Here is a 15,469-nt window from a genome sequence, read left to right on the forward strand (position 1 = left end):
CATTAGTGACTGTTTTAGCAACGATATAATTGTTATTACTTTGTGTTTACTGAGAATTTAGATGTTACTGTGATTTGCACAGTTCATCGGTATTCTATAATGCAGTTGATTCTTGTTCAGTCATCAATATTTACTCAAATCTAATAAAAATACATTTTATATTTTGATTTTAATTTAAAAATGTAATCGCGCTGTTTAAATTTAAATTTCGAATGATAGAAATCTAATCTAAAAATGCAAGCACATGCAAAAGAATCGATTTGCAAGGAAACATTCGCGAAGCTTTGTAATAAAATACAATATTTCGGCAGTAATAGCAGTTTACATGGTGTCGGATATGTGTGTTCTTTATCTTTCATACCGTTTTTTAAAAGGTAAGTAAGTGAGTAAAAGATATGAAAAAGAAAGAAAGGAAAAAATATTTATTTCTATGTTTTTTTCGTTGATTTCTTCATCAACCTGCAATGGGGCAGTGTCGTAATGCTCTGTATCCATATCACACACCCTTTTAATTGAAAGATTCTCTCGTAGATTGAGTACATGTGCGTGCTCATTGAGTGACCATGTCAACTTTGGGGTTCTGAATGCTTCAGGTAAAAGTAAATGTTCTCAAATGATTGTAGAGGTAAATCCATCCTATCATTTGTAAAAGTAAACTTTCCAAAAGCAGTGGCGTCCCTAGCGAAATATTGAGGTGCGAGACTTCAAAATACAGTTTTTTCAGTTAGTTTGCGGCCGCTGAAATATACCTAATTTTTATTTTTTTTAAATGTAATTTACGGCCGATAAATGTATGCGAGTTATAATGTGGCCGCTAAGAGGTTTAATTAACAGGGCCGGTGTGCACAATCCTGTAGATCCGAGGCTGCCAGCCAGGGTAATCCCGTCTTTGCAGATTTTGGCGCCCCCCCTAAAACGGCGCCCGGTGCAATCGCACCGCTCGCACCGTCAGATTAAGGTGGTCCCTCAATCGAGCATGATAGACGCCCACTGTGGCCTCCGTGGTCCAGTGGTTTGAGTGTTCGGCTCACGAGCTTGAGGTCCCGGGTTCAAATCCCGGTGGGGACTTATCACGAAAATCACTTTGTGATCCCTAGTTTGATTAGGACATTATAGGCTGATCACCAGATTGTCCGAAAGTAAAACGGTCCGTGCTTCGGAAGGCAGGTTAAGCCGTTGGTCCCGGTAACTGCTTGCTGATGCAAGTTAGTAATCGGGGCCTTTGGCGGCTCAATAGTAACCCTGACACCAGGGTTGATGAGGTTCGTAATCCCATATCTCGTAAACTAACTAATGTTGACAAGAGCTATGAATGACACACCAAGTAAAAAACATTGTAAAAACTTATTACCAAATATCGACTCATAAGCATACAGAACGTCACTCCACCCAGGTATATCATTGAAGAGCTAATTACCAGTTGCTATAATCATTATCTTCCACATTATAGGAATTCTTGTCAAAAATGACTGTAAATCCAAAAATGCTAGGCTAACCTGTGTGCGAATTTTAATCCAAGTTTATTTTCCAGAATATTCTGGCTATCAATCCTGATCTTGTGTTGTCTGGGTGCGTCGTCAGTGCTGCAAGGCGCCCTGGGTTTATATTCTGGAGATCTGGTTTCTTACTCCGTAGAAACCGACTACCTTAAGTGGGAGACCCCTTTCCCAGCCGTAACGGTCTGCGAAAACTACGATGCCGTCAGAATGAAGAGTGTTCTAACCCGGTTAGTATTTATGCAATACAATACAAATATACTTTTTTGCACCAAAATACATACTTACATAAACTCACGCCTACTTTCCCACCGGGGTAAGCAGAAACTATAGAATTCCATTTGCTTTGATCCTGACACACTTCTCTTGCTTCCTTCACATTCATCAATCTCTTCATACACGCACGCCGGTTCAGAGTAGATCGTATTAAACCTTTTCTAAGGACATCTCCAATTTGGTAAGTCCTTCTCGGTCTTCCTCTGCCAGCCCTAACATCAACTTTCGCTTTATATACCGTTTATTGCACCAAAATAAAAGGAAATATTTACAAAAGACTCTTAACCAGGTGCATGGCAAATGGCGGCGTTATCGCTTAAAGCGATTTCTTCCAGACAACCATAAAGCATTTATTTATTAAATTAACGTAATATGAGCTCACGACTATATCCCAAATGGGGTAGCCAAAAGTACGTCAATCGCAAGATGAACTAATTACCTACACCTCACCGAGCTTTCTGTTAGACCAACGTGATAGGTGGTGAGTCGTATATCCGGCCAAGTAGTTAATGCCATCTGCGGCAAATCTACAATAAGTCACGTCAAAAAAAAAAGGTGAGTCGTATCGCCGTCTATAATGGTCGAGGCAATTCGTGGCCGACTTTGCAAACCGGCGTATCTGCATTTTTTTTGCTAAATCTTATTGACAATTGTCTTATTGACAATAACAAAAGGTGCAAATCAGATTCGCTAAGAATGCCAGATACGTCAGTTAGCGACGAGAACGACGAATTGTGTTATTAAATAAATGACGAAGTTATGAACCAAAGTCGTCACAATTATAAAATTGATATTTTATTAGGTGTTTGTGGTATATTACAGAAACGACTCGTAATCAGAAGGTCTAAGTGTAAACAGATTATAAATCTATTACTTTGGAGGAAACTGATTGGTCTTTTGAAATTTATAGCACACATGGTTCTTGCAAGCTTATTATAGCCGGTATATAGGTACTTTTATAAGATCGTGCTCGGTGGGACCTAATTTTGGAAAGTATACCGCGAGTTTTGAAAATTGGCGATTTTATAGATTCGACGTTCGTATTTTGTAAATAATTTTCAAAGCTCTTCGTAGCCATAGAGTAACACGGACTTCCGCGGTAACTCCCAAACCACGCCTATTTCCCATTTAAGGGAATAGAAGGTAGAGACGCAGGCCGAACACATCACAACTATTTTATTTGAATTATTTTACCACCTTTTTGTATTTTATGTGTTCTCGCAAATAAGTTGATTTGATTTGATTTGATTGGATCATGGAATCCTACTTACTATGGTCCTGGCAGACTATACCACTTTCGTGTACTTTGGCCGAGATGTTTTTGTAAAATCCGTTTATGGCTCACAGGGAGAAGTTATCAACAAACCTGGCGATGTTTGTCAAGGAAACATGCTTCTACAGCGTAAGCTACTGCGGAAGACTGTGCAGCACGTGCAAGCCTGGCAGCTGCATGGCAGACTTCCAGCAGCTCACTCACAAACTGCGGCTCAACTGCTCACAACTGCTCACCGATTGCTCGTGGGGCGGGGAGAACTTCTACTGCTGTGATAGGTAATTATGGATAGAAAGGTTAATTTGACTTGGGTTTCTTGGCAGCTGTTCAGAACTCTTCCAGCTGCTTACTCGCATACTCCGTCTCAACTCCTCGCAATAGCTCACTGACTGCTCGTGAGACGGGGAGACAGGGCAGGGCTCTTGCTGTGACAGGGCAATTTGCTCGAACCTCGTATTGATGGAGAGTTTCCGGGCGAAGACTGTCTCTTCTATACGTAGTAGTATAATTTATTCTATGATAAAACAGACTAAACTAACCTTCATAAAGGATTACTCATAAACGCTTGACTAAATACGTCTATATTATGATCATATATCTTTGTGGTAAATATTGACAAGCCCATAGTTCATAAGTCAACCCAAGGGTCTACGGGCTTGATAATCACTTATGTCAAGGGTTTCCAAACTTTCAAGATAACGGAACACCCTCCAAATACCTTTAGTTTATAGAACCCCATATCAAATGGTTACAAATTAAAAGACACTAATTTAAATAAAGAAACAGTAATAAAATTGTTGCACTAATTTATCATTAGTTTGGTATTTTTGTTGACGTCACTCAGAGGACTAATGTTGGAGGCGGTATTGACTCCGGTGTCAATAAAACTCTTTCGAGATGTTAAAGTGGACTGGATTGTTTAAACTACTGAAAATGATTTACATAAGTTAAAGAGACAAGAAAAACATGCCTCGTCGGCAAAGTCCATGGCGTAAGTAAGTCATATTGTCAGAGCAAATGCCAACAATTTTGTTCAATAGATAATAATTTCGCGGTACCCTGGTGAGCTTAACTCCAAGGTTCACTGGAACCCACTTTCAGTATCGCTGACTTATGTGAAACTTAGTTGGAAAGTGACCCATAGTCTCCACCAACTTCCGGCTGTATAGATTTTATTTATTTACAAAGGAACATACAGCATCACAGAGCAGCCAAATGCATTGTATGGCGAGAAATCACTATAAAAACTAGATATACAAAAACTATAGAGCAACATGGACCTCCGCGGAATGGCCAAAAACAAACAATAAAAAAGAAATGATTAAAAACAATAAAACAAATGTAAGTAGCTATTGGACGAAAAAATACAAAATAAAATTAAAAGGTCAGTTAGAAGTCATAAACAAAAAATATATAGTATAATAAACAAACATTCAGTAAGTCATCAGTAAGTCTTCTCGTAAAACGCCAAGCATTATCTTCATACACCATCTATCAGCGAACACATCACATTGTTGTTTTATATTCTATTTAAAAATGTTTGTTATATTTAGTTGCCGTTAGTCCCGGGCTACTAGCCCAACCAACAACCAACCCGCACTGGAGCAGCGTGGTGGGGTATGCTCCATACCCTCTCCGGTTCATTGTAGGGAGGCTTGTGGAAGAATCAAAAACCAGAAGCAAAATCGGGAGCGGTCAGACATTAAATGGACCGTTTAATAGTTTCTTTCGCAGGTTCCTGCGTGTTTTGGAAGGCGCGTAAAAACTCAAGCCAAGAAAAGCTCTGGCAAGAGGATTGGCTACTATTTTTAACTTGCTCTTGCTTAACACGTTGCTTTTATGCTGTTCTGGAAGCAAATAAAAAACATAGAACATGTTCAGCTGCTTGTCTTCCCGGGCATGTCGTAAAATCCGACAGAGGGATTGTGTCCTCTAACATGATGGACTAATGTTATGGACGATAGGTTGATCCCTTTTCACCATAAGGTTTATCATATCCAGCTTACGACATCGTATCAACAGTGGCTGCAAGTTGTCTTTGATTACTTGTGGCTCTGCCCACCCCATTAGGGATTACGGGCGTGAGTTTATGTATATATGTATGTACGTTGCGCGACAGAAGTAATCTATGACAGACCGTCGGGAGACGAGCACACAAATTTGAATTTGATGTGACGCAACATCTGTCGACGATAGGGTTTGAGCTTGAATCATATTGTACCAGACCGTGAACACATGAACGTCGGAGTTGAAGCAGTCGCCGTAGCCGAAATCGGCTGGATCGCATCATCATCATCATCATCATCACTAGACCGTTGAAGAACGGACAATCATAATACGTGGCGTGAGAGAAGTATTGTGATTGGAGCCGAGTAGTCAGTGTTTTACAGGAAGAACTGTTTGACACAGTGAGTGCGGTTTGTCGTAGTGAGTTTGGTGCGATTCCAGATGGTTCCGAACATTCCGATATCGAATACATAAACAAGCGGCAAAGAAAGAGGGTAGACAGATATGTCTGCCCGTAGAAAATTACGGACCTTCCGACTCCACTCCAATCTCATCAGTCATCCCTTGATCATGGCACTTGCAACAGTGTCGAAATATCGGGAGTCTCATATCCCTACTTTAAACGCGGTAAGAACCCGTTATTATGTGTTTTAATTATATGTTTGTAAAATGCATGGAAAAAATCATGTGCGTCATTTTAGTGCGATTTTAGCTTCTCGCCTTTCAACACTTTGTCCCGGAGCGTGTTAATTTACAATTTCTCATTAGGTAAATAATTCAAGAAAACACAAAAGTTTGCAACAATAGCCCTTGTTTGTATGCTTCATTCGTAATTAATGTCCTCTGGGAGAGGCTGAGTGAAAGAGATTTCATTTAGATAATCTTTCACAGTAATCCGACTGGCTCCGACCACGGTTGACGTTATAATTGAATGTTGCGGACGAAAGCAATCAAGCACAGTAAATGCAGGAGAAATAATTAATGAAACATTTTGAAGGTATCGACTTTTTGATGAAATTTTCGCTTCAGGGCGTTTTCCTACTACATCTACTCGAATAGATTTGAATTGTTGCGTCGACGGCGACTGCCCGAACGGCGATTCCCGCTACGTCGAGTCTGTTCACGGGGGGTGGCTTGACATCTCGTCTGTCATTTACAGTTCAAAACACGATTAAATTTTTAATTTATATTACACGTTCACTGTGTATCTGAAAAGTAGATATCAACCCCTCACGTGCAATGTTATTTTTCGTTGAACACACTGGTATTTATGTACATAGACGCATTATGGCAAGAAAAATGTACTCCAACATAGGACACGTATCAGTTTCAAATTGATTGCCTAATATCGTCATTGCCAATTTAAAAGCTGTTATGTGTAGCTCTCACCAAATTTCTTTTTTGTCAGGATCGAATAGTATTTGGCTCCTAAAATATTCAATACAAACTCTTATGTACGAAAATATCAATTATCTTTTAATATTTTTTAACACAGTCATACAAAAAAATTTTCAGGCGGAAGTTTTTCTTAATTTCTGTAAAATTTACCCGATTGCACATTATACGTAGATTTTACATTGGCAACGACGATAATACAGGATGTTAGTGACATCGTAACGAAAACTTTGAGGGGTGATTGAGGTCATGATTCTGAGATGATATCAAGTGGAATTTTCCGTCGCAAAAGTATGGATCTGAAAATAATTAAAAAAAACCACAAAAATTTTCAGGAATATTCAGACTGAAAATTCCACTTGATATCAACTCAGAATCATGGTCTGAACCATCCCCCTCAGTATTCGTTACGGTGTCACTAACACCCATACCTTCTTGTATGGCTACCGTATGTACTTGTGTGGGGTGTAAGTGACATCGTAACGAATACTGAGGGGGATGATTCAGCTGATTATTCTGAGTTAATATCAAGTGGAATTTTTCATCGCAAAATTATAGAATTGAAAATAATTTAAAAAAGCCTAAAAAAAAAATCATGAATTTTGCGACGAAAAATTCCACTTGATATTAACTCAGAATCATGGTCTAAATCATCCCCCTGAGTATTCGTTACGATGTCACTAACACCTTGTGTATGTGGTTCATACACAGTAAAGGTGTTAATGGTAAGGTAGCGTTTATACAACAGCCATAGAATACTACGTTAACAATTTGTTGATGGCGCGACTGTGGTTGCGTCCTTAAGGGCGTTTTTACACTACTCCGATTTTTATCTGGACTTAAAAAGAAAGGAAAACATTAAACAGTAGGAGTAGGGCCCTGTGCTGGGAGTAAGTATATAAAAGTAAGTGCGCAATGCAAACGAATGTTGCCATTTAACCCCCCTTGAATTTAAAACGAATGAAAAACCCTGGCGAATAAAATAGGCATCTTGCTGATATGCAACACGTTTGACGTGTGCTGCCAACTTGATTCTGTCAGGTTAATAGGCCTGTATAAAAATTTGGAAGGGCTTTTTATATTTCTGTCTAAAGTTGACATGTGTGTGTTCTATAAATTTTATGCCTGTCGACTACCCGTCCCTTTCCTTTTTGCCGAATAAGAAAATGACAGGTTGACTTAAAATACAATTCAGCACCATTATCTTTGTGTTAGGTCCTCAAGATCCCGATTATTATAGAGTATCGTCGTAGTGTCGGTAGCCAATCAGATTCCGACATCCTATACGACATAATAATAGAACGCCACAGCCAGATGCTATCAAGCGCAGTTTTAAACTAATTCAGAAACAATTAATTGAACATTTTCACCGGCCGTTAAAGTAATTTCCGTCAGAAATGTCGCGGGCTTCATTACAATATAAGGGAACAAGAGTGTCTTTTGAAATTAAAACGAATTTAATATCCGGTGAAGATCTTCAGTAATTCAATATTGAATTGAAATAAATACTTATTCCCTAGACAAGGGTCTATGCTCCGTCGATTACAAAGATTTTGTCCTACTTGTAATTACAATACTTTACAAGTAGGACAAAAGGCCTTCGCAGTAGTGTTGCTGCAGCGATACTGTCCCGTGACTGTCGCACTGTTTAATCTATACAATGTATGTGCCCTAGATATGCAAATATACCTCTATATGATCAAATATAAGTAGAAGAAAGTCGTGTGCTATAAAAATGCATCATAATACAGTGTGTAATTGGCAAGCATATATACCAAGTCTTTCTATTTATAATGCAGTCTGTAAAAGTTTCATATGTATTGCTGTACGATCACGAGTACTAATATGTATACACTTTGCAACCATGTCACATTAACTTTTTTGTCAAATTCAACCGTAATCCTCATTAAATGTCAAATATGATAGTGCGACAGGGTTCTTAAGTGGGTACATGATATTGCTCATGCTTGTATGTGTACCTAACTAAATAAATACATAATAACAGCCTATATACGGGACGTATATAGGGCACAGGCCTCCCCTCAATCAACCGGAGGGGGTATGGAGCATACTCCACCACGCTGCTCCATTGTGGGTTGGTGGAGGTATTTTTACGGCAAATAGCCGGGACCAACGGTTTATACATAAATTAAAAAAGAAAAATAGTAAAAGAAAAAAGAACACCCTTTAGCAAAATTAAATAAATGCAGTTCACGTAAACACAAAACCACAAATATCTCTCGTGTAGGTTGTGAGGTGGAGTACCAACCTCATCAACCCTGTTGTCAGGGTTACTATTGAGCCGCCAATGGCCCCTGACATGACTCATGTAACGACTACTTACTTAAATCAGTAAGTAGTAACCAGGACCAACGGCTAAAGGGGCCGAACGGGCTTAACGGGATAAATATTCAAATCATATACATTATTATATAAATACACATTATATATTAATAGTATAATAAATTTTGTCCCCAGGTTTCTGCCCTTGGAGACTGAATACGGGACGTGCTACACATTCAACTCTCAGTTGACCAGCAAAGACAAGCAACTGCTAAAAATCAGCAGAAGAGCTGGTCTGCCCGACTTGCTGTTTGCTACTCCATATTCTGTTCTGGTGGGGTTAACAAACTTTTATATGTAAAAGGCAAAACCCGTGATGAAGTCTGTGTACCCGTGTGTAAATTCGTGTTTGGAAAAAGCGTAACTTACATCGTAAATGAGAATAGGCTTGGCCTCCATTACACGGTACTTGAACATGGCTGGCGAGAAATGGGTAGGATATACTGTACAGTTATGAGCAATACAATGTACCCACTTTAGGACTCTGTCGCACTAACATATTTGATATTTAGTGAGACTTACAGTTCAATTTGTCAAAAAAGTTAATGTGACATGGTACTAAAGTGTATACATACATCCTCCTACCCCCTTCGACGGAAAATTCCACTTGAAATTAACTCAGAATCACGAGCTGAATCATCCCCCTCGGTATTCGTTTCGATGTCACTAACACCCTGTATAAATTCCTTTCTGTCTTTAGCTTTATTACTTACTGTTTATTCCAGTTACGTCTGCACGCACCAGATGAAGCAGTGTCAGCTTCAATGGACAATGTTCTTGGCCGCGTCAATTCCCTTCTTACTCAGCCAACGGATTTTGAGGCTATTATTAAGGTATCCTTCTTTGCTTGAGTGAAAATTACTATTCCAGGGGGGTTAAAATGGCCACATCGAAGCAGTTCATCTAAGAAAGCAATATTATACATTTGCGCATATAAAAGTAAGTACGCAATGTAAACAAATGTCAAAAAGCATTATTGCTTTCTTAGATGAATCGCTTCGATGTGGCCATTTTAATCCCCCTGGAAGCGCTTAGTTACGAGTACTTGCTTATATATTGTTTGAGGTTTACGCAGTTATTATCATAATAACAACCCATAATACACAATGAAGAACTTTCCAGCCTATAAAAACAATATAATTGGCGCTATATAGTCACGAGCTTACGTTATGTGAGGTATGTTAAAAACCCGGTATTAGGCAAATTTAAATTCAAAAATATCTTTATTCAGTAGGTAACATAGTTGCACCTTGAATCGACATTTTTAAATAACGAATGTCTCTTCCACCTAAATCTACTTACTGCAGTTTCTCACAACCTGTATAGCCGGGGAAAGAAGCTGCAAGGAAAACCTCGGCAAGGCCCAAAGCGTTCTTTAAAATTGCTTTCACATCCCAAAAGAGAAGAAGTATAGTTTAACTTCACGTTTGCCGTTTGTCTTTACCGATCCGAGTAGCTTGGAAGTGCGTTGGCAAGCAAGACATCGGCGTCCAAGGTATGGCGACAAAAGCGTTCTTATTTTTCCAGGCTGAGCAGACAGTAAGTGACGTATCAATGAGGAGTGTAGAGCAGTCATTGCGCGGCTGCCTGTACCACCACGAGCGGCCTGCGTTCGCGCACCTCTGGCCTTTCACCGACTACACCTACAGCACCTGCATCTATTACTGCCGCGCCATTGAGCAGATGGAGCTCTGTAACTGTACTCACCATTTTATGCCTAAATTAAGTAAGTTTATGGTCTCTTCTTCTTATTGTGTGGGTTGTGATGGAATACCAGCCTCATCAACGCTGGTGTCAGGGTTATGATTGACCCGCCAAAGGCCTCTGACATGGCTCATGTAACGATTACTCACTTACATCAGTAAATAGTAACTGGGACGAACAGCTTAACGTGCCTTTCGAAGTACGGATCATCAGGTGATCAGCCTGTAATGTCTTAACCACCGGGATTCGAACCCTCGTTTCTAGGGAAAAATAGAGCAGTGATTTCCCTCTACGTTCGTTCTTTTTTCTAGGTTACGTTCGCCAAATAATATATACATAGATGGCGTTCTACAATATTGCCTTCGTTTACAAACCCTGTCGGGGTTAAACGTCGTCATATTAATTATGTTTGTCCCAATGTTTAAATGTATAAATGACCTTCAAATTTTATAGACAGCAGATTATGCATCTTTTATCTTGGTTGTAAATGATTACACATTTTTATTACACTCCGGCACAACACATGTTTAACCCATTATTGTTCTGATCAAAATAAAGAAAACCTATAAAGGTAGGAATGTCTGAGTTGTGACATCGTCACCACGTCACCGCGCGCACCAGTGTCCGCGCAGCCTCTTCACACAGCTCCAAGGCATAGAATAAGGAATAATACGACGTCCAAGGTTGCGCTGGCGCACGCAAGATGGCGGCGGCGGCTGTCATGTACATTTGTAATCCTCTCGAGGGTAAATGAAGTTTTGTTTACTTTCACAGAAGGCGTCGCTACCTGTGACATCCATGGAATGTTTTGCCTATACGAAAATTCTAGTAATGTATTACTTTTCTTTAGTTTATTTTAATGACAGGTATAACTTAAAATAAAATAAGATGGTGTCTACTGGAATTAGCACCAATTTCCACTACTTCTTCTATCATGTGGGTTGTGAGGTGGATTACCAACCTCATCAACCCTGGTGTCAAGGTTACTATTGAGCCGCCAAAGGCCTCTGACATGACTCATGTAACGACTACGTACTTACATCAGGTAGGTAGTAACCGGCACCAGCGGCTTAACGTGCCTTCCGAAGCACGGATCGTCTTACTTTCAGACAATCAGGTGATCAGTCTGTAATGTCCTAACCTAACTAGGGATCACAAAGTGATTTTTGTGATATGTCCCTACCGAGATTCGAACCCAGGATCTCAGTATCGTGAGCCCAGCGCTCAACCACTGGACCACGGAGGCCGCTGCTGGAAATAGGCCTCCTTTGACTGGTGGACTACGGTGGATAGGTATTCAAAGACGCTGCTTCACTAAGTTTAGTGGAGTGACATACATAGTTATAACCTTAAAGCACCTACAATGATATTTATTATTTTTACAGAAGAGCTATTAACAGTGGATTGCAAGTGTCCAATGGGTTGTGAAGAGATTTTGTACAAAGTCACGCATATATTCAACGGGTTCGTACATTTTATTCAGAAATCAGAATCATTATTTATTCAACGTAATTATCATGGATAAACTTGTTGAAGGTCAATGTGTGTTTTTGAATTTACGTCATTTCGCAAGGTGTTATTGCTGAGGAGAAGAAATGACAAGAAACTGCAACAGCAACACATATTTTAAAAACCAATGAGGGCATACATTACAAGTTATTTAATTATTAATTACTATTAATTGAGAAAGACCGACGATCTGGTGAAGGTCGCGGGAAGCCCCTGGATGCGGGCAGCGCAGGACCGATCGTCGTGGAGATCCTTGGCGGAGGCCTATGCCCGGCAGTGGGCGTCGTACGGCTGATGATGACGATGATGAATTGGGAAAGAATACATTTTATTAAAGAGATTAATACTTCTTATTGGAGCTGTCTCCATAACTATGGATTTTTTTTAAGCCAACGAGATAAGAAGCAAGGATCCCGAGTTCGTGTGCGCTTCGTCCAGCAGCCATCATTGCGAGTGCGGCGACAAACCATACGGGGTGTACTGGGACTTGTCGGTAGGTCTTCTTCTATCGTATGGGTTGTGAGGTGGAGTACCAACCTCATCAACCCTGGTGTCAGGGTTACTATTGAGCCGCCAAAGGCCCCTGACATGGCTCATGTAACGATTACTCACTTACCTTAGTCAGTACTTAGTAAGTAAGGACCAACGGCGTGCCTTCCGAAGCACGGATCATCTTACTTTCGGACAATCAGGTGATCAGCCTGTAATGTCCTAACGAAACTAGGGATCACAAAGTGATTTTATGATATGTCCCCACCGGGATTCGAACCCGGGACCCCGGATCGTGAGCCCAATGCTCAACCACTGGACCACGGAGGCCGATACTGGACTTTTTTTTATTGTCGGTAGGTAAAAGCCTGGAAAGTCTGAACATTAACTTTTTTATTTATAGGGTTCTGGCGGGTTAAAAAGGCCACATCGAAGCAAGTCATCTGAAAAGCAATATTGCAATTTGTCATTTACGCATATAAAAGTAACTGCGCAATGGAAAGAAATGTCAAATAGCATTATTGCTTTCTTAGATGAATTGCAACAATGTGACCCTTTTAGAACCCTTGAAACTCAAAAGGATCTTTTTGTTGTCCGTCTGTCTGTAGTGATAAATATCTATACATGGAATTGACATAAAGTGTATTGACATAAACACTCCACAGTAGCGATACTGATGGGAGAAAAGGGCAGTTTTTAACGTCATTAAATATGTTATTCTGACAGCCGCCATGTTAATCAACCCATATTTAACGAAGGACAGGTAAGGACCCTTTGAATAGCGAGATTAAATGCTAGGGATGATTACTTAGCAACATTATCAAACATTATATATATAAGAGCTTTATGCATACTTGGTTAGAGTCGTGTGCAAACTAATGTTAATTACGTAGACGAAGACCATTACGAAACCCTTAACATTGACGTAATGAGAACGTTAAGGTGTACACGTAGGTACATCGTCGGTAGATAGCAGGCCAAAGGCGATTTGCCCAACTGGGGATAGTTCAACGAGAGTCATGATTTTAGGGGGTGAAAATGTGGGGGCCGCCCGCGAGTTTTGCAATTCGCGCGCTTTGGGTTTTATCCTATCGAATGTAATTCATGATATCGAGTAACTGAATGCGACTTTGACTAGAGTAGATCCTTAACTAATATTTATCTTATTTCCACAATGTAAAACAATACATTATAGTCTGAGATGGTATTAAAAATACTTAGGATGGTATTAATAATCTAATCTCAGTTTTGAGATTGCCCTCAAGATCATGTCAATGTGACATTTCTCATATAAAAAACAGGGACTTGAGCATGATCTTGAGGGCTGTCTCAGTTGAGATTAGTTTATTAATACCACCCTTAAAAGAGTAGCTCGGTGGCGCAGCGGTAAACGCGCTCGGTCTGCGATTGTTGAAGTTAAGCAACTTTCGCAAAGGCCGGTCATAGGATGGGTGACCACAAAAAAAAAAGTTTTCATCTCGAGCTCCTCCGTGCTTTGGAAGGCACGTTAAGCTGTTGGTGCCGGCTGCATTAGCAGTCGTTAATAACCATCAATCCGCACTGGGCCCGCGTGATGGTTTAAGGCCCGATCTCCCTATCCATCCATAGGGAAGGCTCGTGCTCCAGCAGTGGGGACGTTTATGGGTTGATGATGATACCAGCCTTAAAAACGCTCAACAGTAGCGATACCTGATGGAAGAAATAGGTACTTACTTCGTTTTTATTCTCATTCTCAACTATCTTATTTCTTTCCTTTGTTGATTGTGATTTTTATTTTGTTATTTTTAGTGGACATAGGCGGCGTGGGTGGTGTTTTCTTCGGCGCTTCCCTGCTGAGTGTTGTGGAAATAGTATACCTGTTGTGCATACGCAGAGGCTCTACATAGAATTCAGCTAAAGCAGTGGCTAAGAGAGATGTTTTAGTGTTTGAATGAATTGTTGCATCCTAATAAAAACTTTCCGGGCAGTAAAATGCCTGCCTAGTAAGATGCCTACTCTCGTACTTGTTTACGTGTTTACTAGCTAGTATGGTGTGATGTAATTGTTTGCAATTTATTATTTCTTTGTAAGTTGCCTACCCTTTATAAGTTAAGTTGAACAACTGATTGCTAACTGATGTTAAGATTATATTTTGCGTTGAGACAAACCCATGTCGGGTTTAACAATGCTTCTTAGCGTTTAAGGTATTATGTTCATGAATTTCTTTGCAATAAAAAAAAGGCCCTACAAAGTAAAAAGTGCTTTTTTACATAACCTTTAGAAAGAAACTCAGAGTACAAGATAGAACAATTTGAAAAGGAAAAGCAGCCAATGTCGTTACCATTAACCTCTTAACACCGAGATTTCCAGACACAATAGTTAAACAATGGGGTTCGGATTTATAAAGAACATTCGGTCTTAGGAGGTTAAAGAGTTTTTACAACAGCAACATTCCCACTTTGGGAATATCCTGGGAACGGCACATCACTCATCCTAATACTTAATTATATTAAGTAAATATAATTAATTCACATAGGACGGGGACGATAACGGATGGTTTATTCGACAATTAGGTCGATGCCTATGACGGCTTTCAGCCTAGGGTAGATTTACATGCTTCGGTGATAGGTATAATACAGTGTGCTAGTGACATCCTAGCAAAAACTTTGAGGGATGATTCAGGCCATGATTCTAAGTTGACATTAAGTGGAACGGGCTCCGTGGTCCAGTGGTTGAGCGTTGGGCTCACGATCCAGAGGTCCCGGGTTCAAATCCCGGTGGGGACATATCACAAAAATCACTTTGTGATCCCTAGTTTGGTTAGGACATTACAGGCTGATCACCTGATTGTCCAAAAAGTAAGATGATCCGTGCTTCGGAAGGCACGTTAAGCCGTTGGTCCCGGTTACTACTTACTGATGTAAGTAAGTAGTCGTTACATGAGCCATGTCAGGGGCCTTTGGCGGCTCAGTAATAACCCTGACACTAGGGTTGATAA

At 40.1% G+C, this 15,469-nt stretch overlaps 1 protein-coding gene across 1 annotated transcript; it reads left to right on the forward strand.

Annotated features, from left to right (window-relative positions):
* Positions 1–206: 206 nt before the first annotated feature.
* On the forward strand, positions 207–14,705 carry LOC126370244 (sodium channel protein Nach-like). The gene is made up of 10 exons (XM_050015060.1): positions 207–374; positions 1,532–1,726; positions 3,120–3,323; positions 8,926–9,064; positions 9,516–9,623; positions 10,318–10,516; positions 11,269–11,322; positions 11,880–11,958; positions 12,393–12,496; positions 14,281–14,705. Exons 1-10 carry the CDS (start codon positions 235–237, stop codon positions 14,376–14,378), a joined length of 1,320 nt encoding a protein of 439 aa, XP_049871017.1. The 5' UTR covers positions 207–234; the 3' UTR covers positions 14,379–14,705.
* The last annotated feature ends 764 nt before the right edge of the window (positions 14,706–15,469 follow it).

Source organism: Pectinophora gossypiella, chromosome 10 (assembly GCF_024362695.1).
Source record: "Pectinophora gossypiella chromosome 10, ilPecGoss1.1, whole genome shotgun sequence".
In the NCBI taxonomy this organism is placed as follows: domain Eukaryota; kingdom Metazoa; phylum Arthropoda; class Insecta; order Lepidoptera; family Gelechiidae; genus Pectinophora; species Pectinophora gossypiella.

Excerpts from the sequence above, each read along its gene's own strand:
- LOC126370244 (XM_050015060.1), top strand. The coding sequence starts at position 235 with ATGCAAGCACATGCAAAAGAATCGATTTGCAAGGAAACATTCGCGAAG. Across the intron at positions 9,624-10,317 it reads ATTTTGAGGCTATTATTAAG|GCTGAGCAGACAGTAAGTGA; the intron begins GTATCCTTCTTT and ends TTATTTTTCCAG. Across the intron at positions 11,323-11,879 it reads TTGCCTATACGAAAATTCTA|AAGAGCTATTAACAGTGGAT; the intron begins GTAATGTATTAC and ends TTATTTTTACAG.